We start from the raw sequence: 19,861 nt of genomic DNA on the forward strand, positions 1-19,861 counted from the left end.
TGTCTATATAGATTGGATACTTTAGTGAAGCTTTTTTGGTGCTTTTATCTAATCGCTGGTTAGCTATTAGATAAAAATGCTAGAAAGCCTCCCTGAAGCACCCAATCTATACAGACGCTAAGTCGAACTAAACTGCTGCTGCTTCCAATAAAGCATTGTTTGTTTGTTTGTTTGTTTGTTTGTTTTTAATGTTTATAAGTAACCTTTATTTTTAGGTAATTTAAGTTCAGATGCTAATGCTATAGAAAAATGAAATACAGAACTAAATAGCTTTTCTAATCATGGGTTATTATGGGACATACTGGGTAAATGGGCACTAGGCATTCTATCACTCCATGATAGAAGTTTTGTATTTTGATACAGCAACATCTTAAATCAAATTCCCAAGGAAGGTTTTCAGTAATGTATCACTAATCAGCTTTTGTGGTATAGCTTAATAAAATAAAAGAGCCAGGGTATTAAGAAAAAAACAACCCAAAACAGTTCTTGAAAGTTTAATAATCACTTCATATATTTGAGATTATGTAATGAATGGCTGTGTTTCAGTTAACTTTGTGATTGCTAAAACTTGTATGCACAAATATTCATATGCATAACAGAACTGGTTTTAGTGTTTAATTTAAAATGTTTAATGTACCAGCCATCAGGTATGAAAGCAGTGATATCTCTCATGACTGCTTAGTTCTGCACAGGGCAAATCCATAGGAGTATAGGGAACTGTTCTCCCAACTTCTTGTAATAAGTATTGAAGAAAGAGGTTCTGACATCATTCTTAATCCATGTGTAGAAAAAAAAGGAGGACTGCTACTGTCAAACTTCCAGCTCCAGCCGTAGAATGAACGGCCTTTGCTTGAGGAACCGAAGTCCTCCAAACAAAGTACATTGTCCATAAAAAAGTATTTTAATTTTCTTTTAACTGCCTGAAGAAACTCAGCTTCATCAGTTCTTATTTTGTCTCTGCTTCATTTAAATAAATAAACAAAAAATAGACAATGGAAAAGGTCTAGTATTTTTAATTTACTTCAATCTTTTCTCTACGTTAAAAATTAAGCTTAGTTGCTGTTTTTTAATAAAATTGGATATATGGATGGATGGGAGGTACTGCTGTTAAATTTTCAGGTTGTCCACCTACCCACATACTGCTCTCACATCAAATTCTGAGGGTTTTGAGGAACACAAACTATGCACCATAGTAGCATAGTTTAAAGTGTTGAACACAGCTGTGTCTGTAAATATTTTCTCTTATGAAATTTTCATCAGTAACAGGAAAGTATATGCCCTAATAATAGTGACTACACTTCAAGAACTGATAAAGATCCTCTTATCAAAGCATGTTCTCAAAGGCCATTAATCTGTGACTATTGAGGAGGAGGACAGGAAAGGGGAAACCAGCATTAATTTGAATTATATGCTAGTTGAAACAAAAATTACTTGTCTGTCCTGCCAACATTTGGAATATATAGTCTTGTCTTCATTTAAAAAAAGTGTCTGTTTATCCTTTTATATTGGGCTCCAAATTAAGTCAAGTAACTACGTATTTGCAAAATCTTCCTGTCTTCACGGCATGACCACTTAATTGTATTGAGATGGTTCTCAGTGGGGGAACTTGGTGAACTTGAAAGGGCACTTATTTGGGGAGGCAGGAAGGGAGGGAGAAAAGTTTCAAATGCTGGAAAACCAATAGTTATAGAGGCTAAGATTGTTTAGGCTGCTTATCTGTTGTTTATAGGTGGACCAGACTGGATGCAGACTGATTAAGCAAACTTGTCAGAGGAAAGGAGGTATTCGGGGATCTAGCTTGAATCAGTTTCTAATCCATTCAAGAAGTCAATATTAGATGCGTGTTTCTGATCAGGATCTGTTCCAATGGCCATTGCAGCTGTCCAGTGAGAATGGTTTGTAGTGTTGTTATAGTAGTGCTTGAAGCTTAATGTTCTAGTAGGTTGTTTGCAACGGAAACAAATAATGCAGGATACCCTTCCCCAAATAGTAAGCAGAAACGAGCGTTAAAATTTCATTGTCAGATGTTTTAAAACAAGGATTCTCAACCACATCTGAGGTGCCTTGAGATACTTTCAGTACTTCCGATAGCCCTGTTAAGTGTGCAAATGTGACTCACAGGCAAAACCAGGCAGGTGATTTCATATAGGATCTGTGGTCACTGTAATAGAAATATTGCTCTTATTTTTCTGTTGTCAAAAAAGAAAGTGAAAATGAAGAGCTAACATTTTCAGAGGCATGCTTTGACTCCAGGAAGGTCAAGAATCACTGTTTTAAAACACAGGTTGTTTATGTGTGCAAACAACTGTTTGCAGGACCTGGTTTAGGTTTAGGCAGCTTGTTTTTAATCTGCTTAAAGTGGGAGCAAAATGTGAAGGCATTTGCTGGTTGCCAGGAGTGGAGCAGGGAGCCTGGGGAAGGGCTGGCAGGTCCAGTGGGGAGTTGGTGGATCTGTTGTGGGGAGGAGGGGAGAAGGAGTTGCTTTGTTGGTAAGGAGGTAGTCAGAGGGGCTAAAAATAGTTGGAGGAGGATAGGAACAGCATAGGTGTGGGGCTCTGGTGAGTGACTGGGCTTTCCCCAGATGTTCATTAGACTGGATTAACCCATTTTAGATCAGGTTAACCCAGGCCAATCCAAAGTCAGTTCACCTACTGAAGTGAACTAACTTTAGATTGAGTGCAATATTATACAGCAGTTTAAGCCCTGTGAAGGCCAGCATGTCTAGTCATTTAAATCAAGCTACCTGGGTGAGTTCTATCTAAATGTAAAATGTATATGTACCTTATATCACTGCATGTAAGAAAACAAGCAGAAATTGTTGCTTTCAAAATGAGGACCTGTCTGTGTTGGAGTTAAGACTGCAGATTCCCAAAGAATAACAAAAAACAGGTATTTTCAGGATTATTTTTCACTTATTCCTAAAAATAAGGACTAATGGGTAAATGAGAATTGTAAGCATGATTGAATCAACTATGAATAAATAACATATTTTAAAATTAATAGTTTTCTATATCAGAATGCAGAGTATTCAAGCCTCTGCATTCTGAAATCAGTTTAGTTTCATGTTGCAAAATAAGTACTTGATACTTTTATTTGAAAAGGAGGAAAAGTAAGTTGCCATTTTTTTCAGCTAATTAGTTTTAGTGAGTGCTGTGGCATTAGTGTTTCTTTAATTAAGAGCTTTTCTGCACGTTTTGTGCTATAACATTTGTCACGTTTTTTGTCTTTTGAAAGCTGTACACATATTGGCCAACTTCTCTTTTGATGATATGCTGGCATTATTCAGTATTATACAACAAACACAGAATTACAGCGCTTACTGGAAGTGTCTAATGAATTCTATGAAAGATGCTTAGTATATATTTTTGTAGATTATCCAGAATTTGAGTTATTTTGGAAATAGAAATGGCATTGTTAAACTCCAACAGTATATTTTATTAATATATAACTAATGAATTGTGTTACTCTTCCTTAGCTATTGATACTAGTACTTTCTAATGATTATTGTGGTTTAGCTTGCAGAGAAATGTAGGTTATTTCTTGTTCACATTCTTAAAATTGCAATGCTTACTATATAGCTTTTATTTAACTTGTATGCAATAAGTGCATGACAGAAGGCCCTGAGAAGTTAAAACAGCTAATGTTTAATGAATATATGTAACTTCTCAATGTGTCTCAGCAGCTCATTGTGGTATAGACATTTTAAAAGTAGTAATGTCATCATGTTTAACCTTTCATAATACTATGCAAGTATCATCTGATCTAAAACTTCAGGAAATATTGCCTGAAAGTGCAGTCAGACCAAGAGTTAAAAGTACTATTTACCTTTGTTTTGTAACTGCTATTTGCAATGATGTATTGATTATGTCTGTTCCATGAAGTGCTCTTCATCTCTTTGATCCAGAGGTTTTTCTGTGGCCACTTGTACACACAATCAGTGTTTAGTCCCCTAACTTAAAATTAGAGATGCACCGATACATCCGTCCGATATCGGATCAGTACCAAAATAAGGAAAATTGGCTGCATCAGAAATCAGCCTGATACAGCAGATTAATTTGACTGATAAATGCCATATGTGTGTGCAGATCAACCCTCACTCTGCAGTGAGGGAGGGGGCCAGGGCAAGCGCTGCCCAGCCAGGGCGGGGTGAGGTGTGGGATGGAGCCATGACTTATCGGGGATGGGTGGCTCCCACCACTGCTTACACCCTGGCTGGACACGGGGGCATGTGCCCCCAAATCTGTGTGGAGCAGGGTAGGCTGCAGCTGGAGATGGGGCTGTGGCAGGCTCTTCTCGGTGGGGGCTGGGCTCAGAGCAGGGGCTATGGAGGGGGCTGCAGCCACCCCTAGTTTTGCCGTAGCTCCCTCCTGGCACAGCCTTAGCTCTTCCCGGCATGTGGGAGGAGGTGGGGGTTGAGCTAGGAAGAGCTGGGGCTGCACTGGTTGGCCAGTGGCAGCGGCACTAGGAGATAGCTATGGCAAAATCTGGGGTGGCTGCAGCCCCCTCTGTAAACCCTGCCCCAAGCCCAGCCCCCAGTGAGAAGAGCCGGGTGCAGCCCCAGATCCAGCCCACAGCTTCAGCCTGCCTGCCCCATGCAGATTTGGGGGTGCACACCCCCCACACCCTCCCAGAGTGTAAGCAGCAGTGGGAGCTGCCCCCCAACAAGTCATGACTCCATCCCACGCCACCTTGGCTGGGCAGCACCTGCTCCTGGCACCTCCCTTGCTGTGGGAGGGATTGATCTGCTCTCCCACACCCCTTCCCTCCCACCTTCCCTTCCACTACAACTGACTTACCAGGTGGAGGCAGCTCTCTGCATTGTATTGGAAATTGGCTCGCTATTGGCTGATATGCCTCCTTAAAAATCGGATATCAATATTGGCCCCCAAACCTGTATCAGTGTAACCCTAATTAAAATAATGGGTTTTTAATTGTGATGATTAAAAATCCACCATTTCAATTTAGGGCTTCCGTCACCGTTACGGTGAGGGCCCAATCCTTCCTTTTTCTTTTCTTCCTTCTCCTGTGAAGCCTGCCCACCTCTGCAGTGGCCAGCAGGCTGAGCAGTCCCTGAGCTGCAGGTGGTGGCATAGGGGGCGGTGCTTCCCTTTGTGGTGCTGGCACCACCTGGGAGCTGTCAGTGTGAGCTGCTAGGAGGCAGATGCTGCCTGGTGGGTGCTGCTGGTGTAGGGTAATGTCTGGGTCCCCCTGCTATTAAGATCCACAGAAAGCTCACCCCCCAGCCATGGAGAGGCAGACAGGCTCCACAGGGGGAAGAAGAAGAAGGATCAGGCCCCACACTGCTTGTGGGCTCAGGGAAGAGTTAGATCCGGCAGATGCTTCCTGACAGCTGGGGCAGCACCTGCACAGCTAACAGCCCTCCCAGGTGGCCCTGGGAGATGCTGCCACTAGGGACGGAAGTACCACCCCCCTCCCCACCCCACTGCCCATAGCTCAGGGGCTGTACAGCCCAGCAGCAGCTTGCACAGGCTAGGTCCACTGAGTGCGGGGGGGGAAATGGCAAGGGGCCTGATCTTCCCCTCCCCCCAAGCCTACCTGCCTTTCCTGTGGCCAGCAGGCCCAGAGCTTCACTCCACAGTGTTGACACTCTCTGGAGCCACCTGGGCAGGCAACTAGCAGGTGGGTGCTGCCCCAGCAAGCAAGCAGCACCCAGCCCAATCCAAATGTTCCTTGAGCCCAAGCTGGAGCAGGAGTCTCACCGGGTGGCACCAGTGGGCATCGACACTGTGGAAGAAAGTACTGGGGCCGTCCAGCACCTTGCCCCTCAGCCATGGGAGATGCAGGCAGGCTCTGCGTGGGGGGTGGGGAAAGGATCGGGCCCCTTACTGCTTCTGCCTTCAGCCTCCCTCTCCCACAGCAGCACTGCAAGCTGTCAAAGGCTGCAACGTTACAAATAGCTATGCTGCAAACTAAACTACATGTGGATGTGGTTGGGTTTGGAATGTAGCTGTAACTGGTTTAAATTGTAAAAAAATAAAAAGAAAGAAGAAAATCCACGCATGTACAGTATGATGCAATTAAACCACTAAAACGGCGACTTTGTCACGTGTACAAGTGCCCCATGATCCTAGTGCAAGATAACACTGGTCAAAGCAGTTCTGCCTATCTAGAAAGTTGGTTGGAGACATGAGTTGTATGCTTAAGAAAGCTGGATGTGCATGAACCTATTGTGAAACATGTGTGTACCACCACATCTAGTAACTGATTTTTCTCCCTTTCTGTTATTTATCCTTTCTAGCTTACTCATGAGGGATAATGACTCTTTCTTAAATTTAGTTTTGCTGGTCTGTACAAACGTATTTTAAACTCATGTCAGAAGACAGGCTCTTTATTTTCCCCTAATCATCCTGGTAACTGTTCTCTGCACCTGTTAAGGTTTGAAATAATCTTTCTTGTGCATGAGTGACCAGAATGTTTTTACAGAATTTCAGATAAAGCTCTCTGCAGTGTTTTGCATAAGGCCAAACTTGATTCCACAGATGTTTCATGCACCCAAGTAACTCTCTGATGCTGAGCATTCTTTTTATAGTCAGTAGGACTCCTGATGTGTAAAGCATTTTACATGTGTCAGTGTTGTAGGATGGTTATTAACACAGAAGGTGGAGCTGTCGCACATGACGTACTTGTGTTGCGCTGCATTAAGGTGATGTTTTTATTAAAGCTCTAAAAGGTAACATAAATAAAGTATTAACCCAAATAACAAAGGTCATAGAAGCTTACATGTCTTGTGTTTGATGCTATATCCTCATACAATTCAAAGAGGAAAAATTAGTCTGAGTCTGATACATTGTGAATGCTACTCGGATAGCCACATGAATGGAATATAATCAAGCATAGGAAAAAGGATCATGAAAAGATCTAAGCCTGAAAAAGGCAGAGTAAAGATGAAGTAATAGCAAATGATTGATCATGAAGAATAGGAGTGGAAAGGAACCATGGAATAGGGATAATGGTACACTTGATCATTAACGGAGTTCTATATAGAGAAACTTGTTTTTGTATTACTGTAGAATTTAGGGCATGTTCAAGATGGGACACATGCATCCCTTGACTGTTGTGTCATGGCTGCCACATACACAGATGCTGATTTATAACAGGCACAAAAAGATACAGGGAAGATGAAGGGAAGGGAGAACCAAATCTACACTGCTATTGTAGAAGTCTGTAACCTTCTATATTTAAAATAAAATAGGTACAATATATTCCCTATTATTGCCAGCCTTGTAAAGGACAGTATCCATTGTCAGATATTCAGCAAGTTGAACTGGAGTCATATTAAAAACATTGTCTTTGGGAGTACACAGTATTATTGCTATTGATGTATTCCCTATACTTGCAAGGAAGGAATACAGAGATAATCATCCGCGGTTTGAAAAAAAAATTATAATTGGGATTTCAGTGGCAATGTTAATAGGGTCTATATAAAGGAGGTATAGATCTATGCATCCTTTATATATAGATCTATACAAAGGATGTATAGATATGTGTATAGAGGTATATATCTGTGTTTATAGATGTGTGTAGCTGTATAGAATGGAGGACAAAAAAGATAGATATGTATATAGGTGTGTGTGTGTGTGCATAAATCTTTTTTGCCTCCATGCTTTGTGCTAAATTTTAACTTTTTAGAATTTTTTTTAATACCAACAAGTGTACAACGCAGAGTAGAAATATTGTAACATTTAAAAAGTTATTAAAAGTCTTCCTGGGGGAACGCTGTTATTACTTTCACAAAATCAACTCTCTTAACTAGTGCAGAGCCCCAGATTGGTTTGCGTAGTGGAATTCATATTGTTACCCTCTCCACTCTTTCCTCATACATTATTGCTTTCATTGCAAAGCTTAGGTTTTCAATCCTTTATCCTACCAACAGCTCTGTGTTTGGGGCCAGTGGCAGTGCCCTTAATTCATATATAACCGTGGACTCTTGTCCGGATTGATCTCCAAGCCTGCTTTCATTGTAGCACAAGTAGAGCTACCTTTGAAAATAGTGCTCAGCAGCATCTAGGTGATAAGAATTTCCTAGGATGAGCTTTTTGTAGAAACTGTCCACACTCCAAGGTAAGCTCACCATCCCATTGTAGATTGTCTGAAGAAGTGGAGAGTTGAAGCAGGTCCTCAAAACACCTATTGTGAAGCACCTGCAGAGAAACAAAGTTAACAGGAACAGGCAGCATGGATTCACCAAGAGCAAGACATGCCTGACCAACCTGAGATCCTTCTTTTAGGAGGTGATAAGCTTTGTGTATGGGGGACAGCAGCGGATGTTTTTATACCTTCACTTTAGCAAAGCTTTTGACACTGTCTTCCATGCCATTCTTATTAACAGGCTAGATGAAAGTACTGTAAAGTGGATGCATAGCTCATTGGATCAACATATTTGATGAGTAGTCATCAATGTTTCAATATCTAGTTGGAAAGAGTATCAAGTGGGGTTCCACAAAGGTCTGTCTTGACTCTAGTATTGTTCAATATCATCACTAATCATTTGGATGATGGAATTCAGTGGATGATTTATAGATGGCACCAAGTTGCAATTTGGGTGGAGTTGCAGTAAACTGGAGGGTAGGGCTAGGATCCAGAATGACCTGGATAGACTGGAAAACAGATTTGCAAACAATTAGATGAGACAAAAGAGTGACAAGTGCAAAGTCCTGCACTTGGGACAAAATAACTGTATGTACAAATACAGATTGTGCAATGACTGGCTAGGGTGCAGTGCTGCAGAGAAGGACCTGGGGGGTTACAGTAGACCAGAGTTCAGCAACACTTTTGGCCAGAGTGCCAGAAAACCCCAGCCTTGACCCACTCCTCAACTTTGGGTGCCAAAGTCAGATTGACAGGGGAGCCTTGAAGGGCCCAATCAGTATTGCTGGTGGTGGGTGCATGTGTGGCTACCCACTACCTGCTTCAGTTGCCGAGCACCTGGGATAGCTGTGACAGGAGGACAGGAGGCTTCAGACAAGTGCACCAGTTTCCAAAGCCTCAGCACCAGCTCCATTGCAGCAGCTGCTGTACATAAGGAATGAAGAGGGATATGATAAGTCTTCAAATACATGAAGGATGTTTATAGAGAGGATAGAGATGGGCTTGTTTCTGTGGGTGTAGGAGACAGGACTAGGAATAATGGCCACAAGCTTTAGTAGGGGCAATTTAGGTTGTAGAGTCAGAGGAATGTTCTTACTAAGATGATACCCACGCCTTGGAACAGGCCACCTAGAGAAATTGTGCAGTCTCTACCCTTGGAAGTTTTCAAGAGAAGGTTACACAGGCTAGGATGGTTTCATCTAAGATGATACTGCTTTGAGCAGGGGGCTGGACCAAATAACCTCATGAGATCCCTTGTTAGCCCTACTTATTTTATGTTCTTATGATCGTGAAACTTTTAAGAAGAATAATATGTTACACCTACCATAAAAACTATTTAATTTTAAGGGCCTGCTGCAATTGGATATTATTCTATATGAAAATTGCATTGGTTTAGTTATAACTGTGTTTCTCTACAAAAAGAAAAAACAAAACCCCACAAAACAATACCCTCCCTCTGCCACAGAACGTAGTATGTTCAATGACCCTCAGTTGCAATATAGGGCTTCATTCTTCTGATGATAGCATTATCTGACCAGGAAAATTAATTACCATGTTTACTTGAATAGAAGATGACCATGATAATAAGATGAGCTCTCGATAATTAGATTCTATCTATGAAAAATGGATAAATTTGTTATAATTTTGCAGGTATAGGATCTAATTTTTGGAAGTTTGACTTGAATTTGTCTCCGTCCTACTGCTACAGCAGGGAAAATAAATTTGCGTAGTCAGGTAGTCCCTTTGCTCTCTGCTTTCCTCCTTTTTTTTCCATGGAAGCCCCTTCTCCCTCTTCTTACTGTCAGACCCTGCTCTCCTGATCACAGAAGCAAGCAGCAAATTTCAGAATATCTAACCTTGAAATTAAACATGGCTGTAGCAACTTGCATATAGTGCCCATACACTTAGTTCATCCAAAATTGATGCATATTACCTTTTTTTTAAAAAACTCCTGCAAGTTTTAGCACATGTAATCCATAAACATGCTTTTAAGTATTATATTGGCATCTGCTTTTATGTAGTACAAACTATACACGCATTAGTCCAAAAACAAAAGGCTCAAGATTTACTGTATGGGCCAGAGTAGCTGGGCTAGTCAGCAGCATTTCAAGCTGTGGTGACCCCACAGCGCAGCACTGCTCAGCATGTGTGTACCCTCCAGATGCCCATCACAAATGATCCGTGTGCAAATTAACCCCCACTCATAATTGGAACTGGGTGTTCTTGTTATGAGTCCTGAGATCCTCCAAAACTGAGATGCATTTAAGGTGCAAGGCAACCTGGCCTAGCTCCGTCTTGCGGAGGGTGGGGCCATAGTAATCATATGGGATACAGTGAGAAAGGGGGTGACAGAGGGATTCTGGTGGACTATTTGGGGCCCCGTTTGGTGATGTTTGCCAGGCATTTAAGGTTGATAAAGAAACAGATTAGAAATGGGAAAGAAAGCTCTGCTGTGGGAGTGAAGAGGAAGTAAAAATATATTCAATGCAGTGTCTCACCATGATTTGAAAAAGTCAGTGATGAGGGGGACTGTGCTTAAGGTACTATCATAAATCTTATTAAGATTCCTAAACTATCCTTACGGTAGGTTCCTATCCACAGATTTTCCCATTGTGGACCACGGGCTTTTATCCATGCTCTGTGTTAGCTACATTTAATCAACTTCATAGTTGGTTTCTACTACTAAGCACAAGCTGATTTTGGCAGCAATTTAATTATGGACAGTGTATTTAGTGAGGCTTCCTTTTATGTGATTTCCAATATGAGGGGTGTTTTTCCCCATGCCAGTTGCTCAAAAATCTACCACCATTACTGAGGCAGTTGGGATCCTCAATTCAGGAGCTAGGAGCAGGAAAGTAGGACCTCTATTTTCCAATGTAATTATTCAATAAGAATTTTTTTACTGTACTAGATGTTTTAACCACTTGTTTTCTTAGGGCCATCTCTTGCTTTTTCATATCTGGTTCAGCTACTGATTTTCTGTATTTATTTATAGCCCACTACTCTTAAATTTGAAAAAGTCTTGCCATCCTCTACTAGTTTGGAAGTTATATCTTTGGCTTCTTCCTTCTGCTTTCTCTGTGGCAGATTAGGTTGCTCTTAGTGTTTTGGGATGTTGTGCCTAGTAGTTGTGTAAGAGAGTTGTTCTTGCAATTTTTAAGAATAGGTTAAATGTACACTTGTCTTGGATGATTTAGATAGGGTCAATACTACCTTGATGACAAGATGTACCTCAGGACATCTAATCCAGGACATTCTAACTTTTTTTCCTTTGCTTCTGTAAATAATTTTCTTTTATGAGCCTGTAGGAGATCTCAAAAGGTGAAACATTATTATGCTATGGTTCTTGCTATGTTTTAAATATAATTTTGTAGCTGCTGTCCATTTCAAAGCACTATCTCTTGCATTTAAAATAATTAAAAATATTCTTTACTGAAAGCAGTAATCCATCACCAGCTGCGTGCAAAGTAAAGTTTCATTATTGTTACTCTTTTGTTTAGTCTTTCACAAAAAGGGAACCATTAAGAAATTACACAGCATGTTTTGTCTTAACCATTTATATTAACTGAGTAAACCAGTGCTACAGACACAGCTTCCCTCTTCCAAATATGGGGCATTTTTGCTTGCCTGGTTAATGTTCTTTGGATAGAGAATGTCGTTTAAAGGCACAGTTGACTATATGAGGGAGCAAGGTAATGTTTGGTACTTAGACAAGACTAAGCCTTACAAAAAGCGAGTACAATGTTGTTCAGATTTCACAAAAGAATGTATACTGAAAAATAGGGGTGCACCAATAGGGAATTTTTGGGCTGATACTGATGGCTGATTTTTAACGAGCCACATCAACTGATGAAATCCAATTGCTGATTTATGCAACTGGGCAGCATGGAGAGCAGCACCGTACTGGTAAGTCTGTTGTGGAGGAAGAGGTGAGGGGGGAGGGAAGGGGCATTGAGGTGCAGATTGAAGCCCCCGTGGTGAGGGAGGGAGTGGGGCTGGGGCAGGGGCAGCTGCTGCACAGCAGGATGAGTGAAGCATCCAGGAGCATGGGGGGATGGATCCCACTATTGCACACACCCTGAGAGGGTATGTGGGGGGTGCCCTCTGGAGCTGTGCATGGGGCAAGGGCAGGCTGCCTTTGTGAGCTGGGGCTTGGAGTGGCACTGGCCTCTTCCTGGTGTGGGCTGGGCTGCGCTCAGGGTGGGCAGCAGTGGTGCTGGGAGGGGGCTATGGGGGGGAGCTGCAGCCATCTCAAAATTCATCATGGCCCTAATAGTGCTGCTGGCTCTCACACCCCAACCCCACCACCCATGGAGAGGAGCCCAGCACTGACCCCAGCCCAAGCCCACGCTGGCAGCCTGCCTGCATCCCACACATAGATCCAAGGACATATGCCCCCCATATCCTCCCAGGGTGCATGCAGTGGCAGGAGCTGCACCCCCCCCCTCAACATTCCTTGATGACAGGCTCGTGGCTCTGTCCCATGTCCTGACCCAGCTGTGCAGCCAATGCCTCTGCCCCCCCACACACCTTCCCTCGCAACAGACTTGACAGCCAGACCCAGCTGCTCTCCACGCTGCCAGGCTGCACTCCTGTTCACCTGCATGTTGTGTTGCATCTGTGCGCATTCATGTTGGCATTATGGCCCACATCAGCCAAAAAATGCTAACTGCTGATGCAGTCAATTTTCCTTATATCATTGCCAATCTAATATGGGACGAATGTATTGGTGCACCTGTACTAAAAACCTATTTCATTGGATTTCAAGCATATTTAGTAAGGTAAAAATACATTTTATATATATATATATATATAGTAAGGTATTAATATATATATATATTAATCATTTTAAATGGAGGTTCACATTGGATTAGTCATCTCAAAATATTTTAAGCCTAATTTGTTCCATCTTCAAATGACTAAAGGAATGTTCCGTTACAATATATAAAAATGAAACTTTCTATACAAAGTCAGTAACAAATGTTGTTAAAAATATTGATTCAGTAGTCTACTTGAAATAGAATACAGCTCTTTTACTAGATAGAGTATGCATTGCAACCAGAAACTTGCCCTGTGCTCATAACCTAACTGTCATTTTAGCTGGGAAGTTTTGAGGTTCCTTCTCTCCAACTTGAGATCATGGATAGAAGAGTATAGCTTTGATGGCTTCCGTTTTGATGGTGTTACATCTATGATATACCACAATCATGGAATTGGTAAGTAAACTTACTAAGCACGTGTGTGTATAAATATACATCTCTGTCTTTTTGTCTTGCAATCATACTATTGTGGAAAAAGTAAAATACCGAAAAATATCAATGAGTAGTTCAGAACTATATATTGTAACATTTTAAAATTGTCAATTTGCTCACTCCTTGATATATTGTGATAAAATGTATTACTGAAAATGCAAAATAATATTGCTGGTAGTGCTGTGAAATAGCATATATCAAAACTACTTGTAAGTAAAATTTTCTGAATTTGGTACCTTTAAACTTCTTATCTTATTAGGCGAATCTTTCAGTGGTGATTACCACGAATATTTTGGTCTACATGTAGATGAAGATGCTCTGGTTTATCTAATGTTGGCCAACCACATGATCAAGTTTTTGCAACCCAGATGTCTAACCATAGCTGAGGTAATATTGGAACTTTTCCTAATACTTAAGAACTTTAGTTACTTAGTCTGTGCATGTTTGCTTATAATATCAGTGAATAAGTAGTAATAAACTTTATTCTTAATTGCCACTTCATATCCTTCAACATTAATAAGGTATGTTTGGAATTCATAAAATCATAGAATGTTAGGGTTGGAAGGGTCCTCAGGAGGTCATCTAGTCCAATCCACTGCTCAAAGCAGGACTGTCCCCAACTAGATCATCTCAGCCAAGGCTTTGTTTAGTCAGGTCTTAAAAACTTCCAAGGATGAAGATTTCACAGCCTCTCTGGGTAGCCTGTTCCAGTGCTTTACTACTGTCCTAGAATTCATGCTCCCTGCTAATTATTAGTCATATTTCAGTTATTGAACAAAATGTGTAAGTAAATAAATACTTGTTAGTAGACAGGCTTCTCCTTTATGAAAACATCTTCAGGAAAAAATAAAACATTCATGATGTGTTTAATTTACATAAGCTTTGGGTTGTCATTTAGCTTTTATGAAGTTTGTTTGTTTGGGTGTATCTTGATTGTCTGTTTGCGCTGTGTTGGACAAATGTCACTACTGTTTGGTATTGAAGGTTCATGATGTAACAGCTTCCAAGGAATTATGAGCCAATGTAATTAAATATATGCATACTTGACAATCCCTCTGTGTAATAAATCTTATATATTATGAGCTTTGTTAAATGTTTATGCTAATATAAAGGCACCTTTTTTTTTCCTGAGGCCTGTAAGTAGGTTTTATTATTGAAATTGGCTGAAGCCAGTGCAAATTGGTTTTGGGTACAAAGGATTATTGTTGGCATGTGGGATTAATAATAGTAATATCAAATCCAAAGTAGTAAGCTTTTGTGAATAGACTGTTGGGGTGTTTCATAGAACTGTTGTGTATATAAAAAGAAAATCCTACACAGTATTTTTCTTAAGATTTCTTGGTGAATGCATTATATTATTAAATGATGCATAAGTGACCTAATTCATTTTATTTTAAAAATGCCACGTAGTTGATAAATAACTGGGGAATGTGCAGGTCATTTTTTTAAATAATCCAAAATAACATCTAATGTTGAAATGTTGGCCTTCAGAAGACAAATAATGCTAATTTCATCTGTTGTATATGGCAAATTAATAGGCAACAGCTACATGTGCCAAAGTGCTCTTAAGAGCTTAATGATATCAGGTATTAAAAATAGCAACTGATGAGGAGAAGCATATACTTGATGCATAAAACTTATGGTTATATTGATCTTCAAGTTCATTTAAAATAAAATTGGTTTATCATCTAGGGAGCTATAGTCTGATTATCATTATTCCTACCGATGAAACTTTAAATTCAGCCTGCTTGTATTACCTAGTTTAAGACTCTTTTTTAACAAGATGTGTCTTCAATTTATCCTGCTTAAATTGAAAACTATTTCAATTTCAATACATCATTTTTCTGTCTAGGGGGAACCTCTTTACAAAATGTGGAATTGATCCACATGCCTCATGGTGAAATAAATTTAGGAGAGAGGAACTATTGATATAATTTAAAACTACAAATGGCTAGCATGATTTTGTGCTTCCCATAATGACACAGAATGAGTCCCACATGAGAAAAGGTTTTGTCTAGACTGTGACAGATGGTAGGATAATCATTAAAAAATTGTCTGATTATTTAAAGTAACAGATCTTAGTGTTCTGCGTAGGCGTGTTTTAGTAATTTCTAGGCTCAATATATTGTTAAGTCTTGAGATTCCCAATAAATTTGTGGCCCTGGCCTGATACATTAGATTGCCCTCTGTTCTTTGTTCCATACTGTTTGGAAAGACATAAGCATTACTTTTGACTTTACATATAAAGCAAGGATAAAATGTTTTGTGTAGTCATGAGAATACATGCCAATAACCAAAACTGCATCATGTATTTAAGGTAAACATTTGGTTTTCTGCCATCACTTTTTCTCCCAAAAGCTGAAGGAAAATGTATTTAGTTGTTTTTAAGTGGGGAAGGATATCTCCATACCATTTTAAGCTTTGTCATAGAAGGTCAAACTGTACATATAAAATACATTTGTGTATATAAAATTAAAATAACAAATTCCTCTCACCATAGGAAGTTCATGCAAGACTTTCTACACTACTACATCCCATTAGACTCTTGCTAGTAGGGCCTAAATTGTAGTGGAGGCTTGGTTTGAGTTCTGCATTTGGTTCAGTTGTATGTAGAGGTGGTCAAATTCAGTGGAGAAGCACCTGTGATCTTTTATGCAAGTAAAATACATTGCTAGCTTTAGTTTTCTTAAAAAATATTTGCAGAAACTGGTTTTGTTTTAGTTTTTTTACATTAAAAATCTTGTGCACGTCTTAGGTACAAATATTTCTTGACATTAGTATTCTTAGGAAATTTAGTGGGGATGTTCTTCATCATTTTCACAGGTAAACAAAAATTTCTGCTGGCATATAGAGACTCCTAGTATGATGTTAGAGCACCTTTGGATTAAGTCAGTCGCATTGGAGCGTTTGCTGCAAACAACATTTGTATGGGAAAGTTTTTGTACTACGGAAAATGTCCAGGAACTTTTGCTGCCGCCAATCAAATAATGTTCTCCTCCATTTTTTTTCAAGGAAGTTTCTGGAATGCCAGCTCTTTGCTGTCCCGTTGCAGAGGGAGGAGGTGGATTTGATTATCGAATGGCCATGGCAATTCCAGATAAATGGATACAGGTGAAAAAAACAATCTGCCTCTTTCAGAGGCTTGGGACTCTTGGAATAAGAATGAGAATGATGGGTAGTCTGTGTTCTGCTTGATTTGGGTTTTTCCTATTTTTTTTTGTCAATTATGGGCTTCTAGATTTTGGTTGGATTCATCCTGAATCATATTTTTAGAATCTGTAGTACAACAATTTAATGTTATCGTTGTACAGTGAAATAAATAAATAAATAAAGTATGTAAGGGGAGGGATTGGCATGTGTGAATATGATCTGGTAAAAATGAATCCTCTAAATTGAATGTAGTATATATATATTTTATCAAACATTATAGCTTAAAGTAAAAAAAAAGCTACTTAATCTATGGGCCACACACCAGCCATCACTAGGATGTAGTTTATAAAAAGAAAAATAAAAGCTGTAAGTGGTTCTCAAGAGTAATAATGTACTAAATAAACACCAACTCTTATAAGATAGGGATTTAAATCAACCTCTCTTTAATACAATGAATTGCAAGAAAAGGAATAAAACAATAAGCGATCTCAAAAGGCTGTCAGAGACATTTCAGAGAATGTCTTTCAATTAGACATAAGATTACAAGCAAATCCCCAATGATATCATGATAATCTGAAAGCAATAAAGGTAATAAATATTTCATTGGAACATTAATGTCCTCAATAACAGCAGAGAGTAGCTTAAAGGAAAATAAAATGGGAATTACATTATCCTTAGTTTCTTCACTCTCAAAAGATGGGCAAGTCCTGAAGTACACAAACAATTTCAAACCTGTTGGTTCCTCCCATCCTTTCACGTTGAAAATGAATTAACCAGTGATCCCAAAATGATATTGTGAAGTTTTGGAAGTATGGAGGAGATCTTCAGCTAAATTGAAGTACCTAACTCCCTTGCCAGATGCCTGCATAGCCTTGAGAATACCTACATATCCTTGCAGTGGGAAGTAAGAGCTGGAGCTAGCAAGGACTGTTTAAGGCTTTCTTTCTCTTGTCTCCTATTGACTCAAGAAAGTTAAGTAGGAGGGAAAAGTAAGAACCAAGGCTATTCTTTGAAAATAGAGAGTCTGTTAAAATGTTCAGTAAGGTACTTTGGGGGTCCAAATAGTGATGAATATGAATGTTGATTGCATGCATTTTACAAATGCTGCTAATAGTTGAATTGGTGATACATCCCTTCTGTTTGATATTTTTATTTGCATTCCAAACTGTACTTGAAGATTATCCACATTATTTTTATCATACATCATCTCCCTCCCCCCCCATCAATAAGTGGAAGGTGTTAGGGATCATATGACACATGCTACTTTTAAGCCTAGTCTGCCCTATTCCATGTTGTGACTTTTCTGCTAATGACTTCCAAGTTAGGGTTGCTCATATAATGGTGTGCTGTGAATACATGGAATGGAAGTATGGGGAGTGGTAGAGGCAAAACTACAGTTTATGAATGACTGTAACGCAGGTATGGATTTGAAACCTGTAGTATACAAAACCTATAGAAACCCTCTTATTCAGAAGAAGCAAGGATTGATGTGCAAATTGTACAACCAGTTTTGTTCCTTCCACACAAATGTTTAAGCCTTCTTAAGATGCCTAACTTGGATGTTGAGCATAGTATCATGGTATTCCATGAACTAGAGCTAAAGGTCACCAGCCTAAAAAATTGCTGAAGTATTTATGCTAACTTATTGCCAGCACTTTCTAGGGTTCATGAGAGGCAGTTGCTAAAATGTTTAACTTCATGGTGTCATGTTAAACTCCCCAGTTGTATTAGTGCTATTCTTTTTTAATTTAATTCTTCAGAAATAGGTTTTTCTTCCGAGGTTAAATTTAAACACAAATAATCAAAGGAGGCTTATAAAGCATTATGAAACAAAAGAGAGGTTTTTAACACTGAAGTCGTTATGCTTAGTGAACCATTGAAATGGTGCCTAGTATCCCTTGATGTTCTTATAAAGCAGAAAAGATCAATTTAAATAACATTGACATACCACAGTTATTAATCAAAAGTTGGCAGCTGATATGGAAGAGAATTATAAAGTACAGGTTTAGAGATTTTAAAGTATAATACAGAATTTGGGGAGCAAAATCCCATTTGAGATATCAAATAGAGGAACTGCATCACTTCAAAGAAAATTAAAAAGCCTAAGAATTATAATGAAAATTTTATAATTTAGGGGGAATTTTAAATCCCCAAATGCCATGAGAACATATGTAATATGGTTCAGTTAAAACTAATGTTTGAATGACCTTTTGATTCTTTTTTTTTTTTTTATGTTTCATTTTTTACAGATAATTAAAGAGTTGAAAGATGAAGATTGGAATATGGGCAATATAGTATATACACTGACCAACAGGAGGCACGAAGAGAAATATATTGCATATGCAGAGAGTCATGACCAGGTATTGAAAATATCTCTTTAATAAGAAAAGAGAAATTACTATACTTTGTCGGTTGGTGCTAACACTGATTATTGTCAAGATTTTTTTTGAATTCCTAGGATGGAAAACTTATTATTAACCTGTAAAGGAACCATGCTGAACAGCTTTGAAAACCCAGGCTTCTGTGAAATAAGTGAAATGGAGTGCCAAAACTGATGGCTTTGACTTCTACAAATGTGATTGACTGATTTAAGGCAGTCTTAAACATGTTGGCTAGAATGTTTCCGTTATTAAGGTTATCAAGGAAGAACTGTGGGAAAAAAAAAATAGAGAAGTAATCCAGAAACTTCTTTTAGCAGATAAAATGCTTCTTAGGGGGCCTTAATTTTCTGAGTACCCAGAAGAAAAAATTAAGAAAAAAGTCCACCTTCATTGGAAGATGACAAAGGTAGTAAAAAAAAAAAAAAAAAAGGGGGCCCTACATTAGGCTAAAAGTTTTTACTCCTCTTTATTTTGCAATTATCTTGTCACTTATAGTCTCTTCTAGCTGCTATCATACCACAGTATTTTTATTTTGAATGCAATTGGAAACACAATTTCATGGGAGCCTTAAAAAAACAAACAAACAAGATCCTTCTTTTCTCAACATCAAGAAAAGTTTTTGCTCATCTGTTCTTACCTTAAGACTTTATTGAAAAGATATTAGTTTACCTTTCAACTTGGCATATTTATTACTTAATGTATAAAAGAAAATGAATACTCAAAATTAGAGTGTAAGTGAGAAACTGATTGATACAATTAAAGCTATTTCATAGTTTCTAGGGTCAGAAGGGACCTGAGCAGATCATCGAGTTCGACCCCCTGCCATGGCAGGAAAGGGTACTGGGCTCAAACGACCCCAGCAAGGTGTACATCTAGCCTCCTCTTAAAGACCCCCAGGGTAAGAGCCAGCACCACTTCTCTTGGAAGTTGGTTCCAGATCCTAGCCACCCTGACTGTAAAGTACCGCCT

The 19,861-nt window shown here is 39.3% G+C and overlaps 1 protein-coding gene across 2 annotated transcripts in view; it reads left to right on the forward strand.

Annotated features, from left to right (window-relative positions):
• GBE1 (1,4-alpha-glucan branching enzyme 1) overlaps positions 1–19,861 on the forward strand; it is a 152,318-nt gene that overhangs the window by 34,061 nt on the left and 98,396 nt on the right. For both annotated transcript variants that reach the window (XM_019528735.1, XM_019528737.1), the window contains exons 5-8: positions 13,210–13,325; positions 13,621–13,748; positions 16,374–16,472; positions 18,761–18,871. In XM_019528735.1, coding sequence (XP_019384280.1) covers positions 13,210–13,325; positions 13,621–13,748; positions 16,374–16,472; positions 18,761–18,871 — 454 coding nt within the window. The remainder of the gene's footprint in view (positions 1–13,209; positions 13,326–13,620; positions 13,749–16,373; positions 16,473–18,760; positions 18,872–19,861) is intronic.

This window comes from Crocodylus porosus, unplaced genomic scaffold (genome assembly GCF_001723895.1).
Source record: "Crocodylus porosus isolate Cpor-Errol unplaced genomic scaffold, CroPor_comp1, whole genome shotgun sequence".
NCBI lineage: Eukaryota > Metazoa > Chordata > Crocodylia > Crocodylidae > Crocodylus > Crocodylus porosus.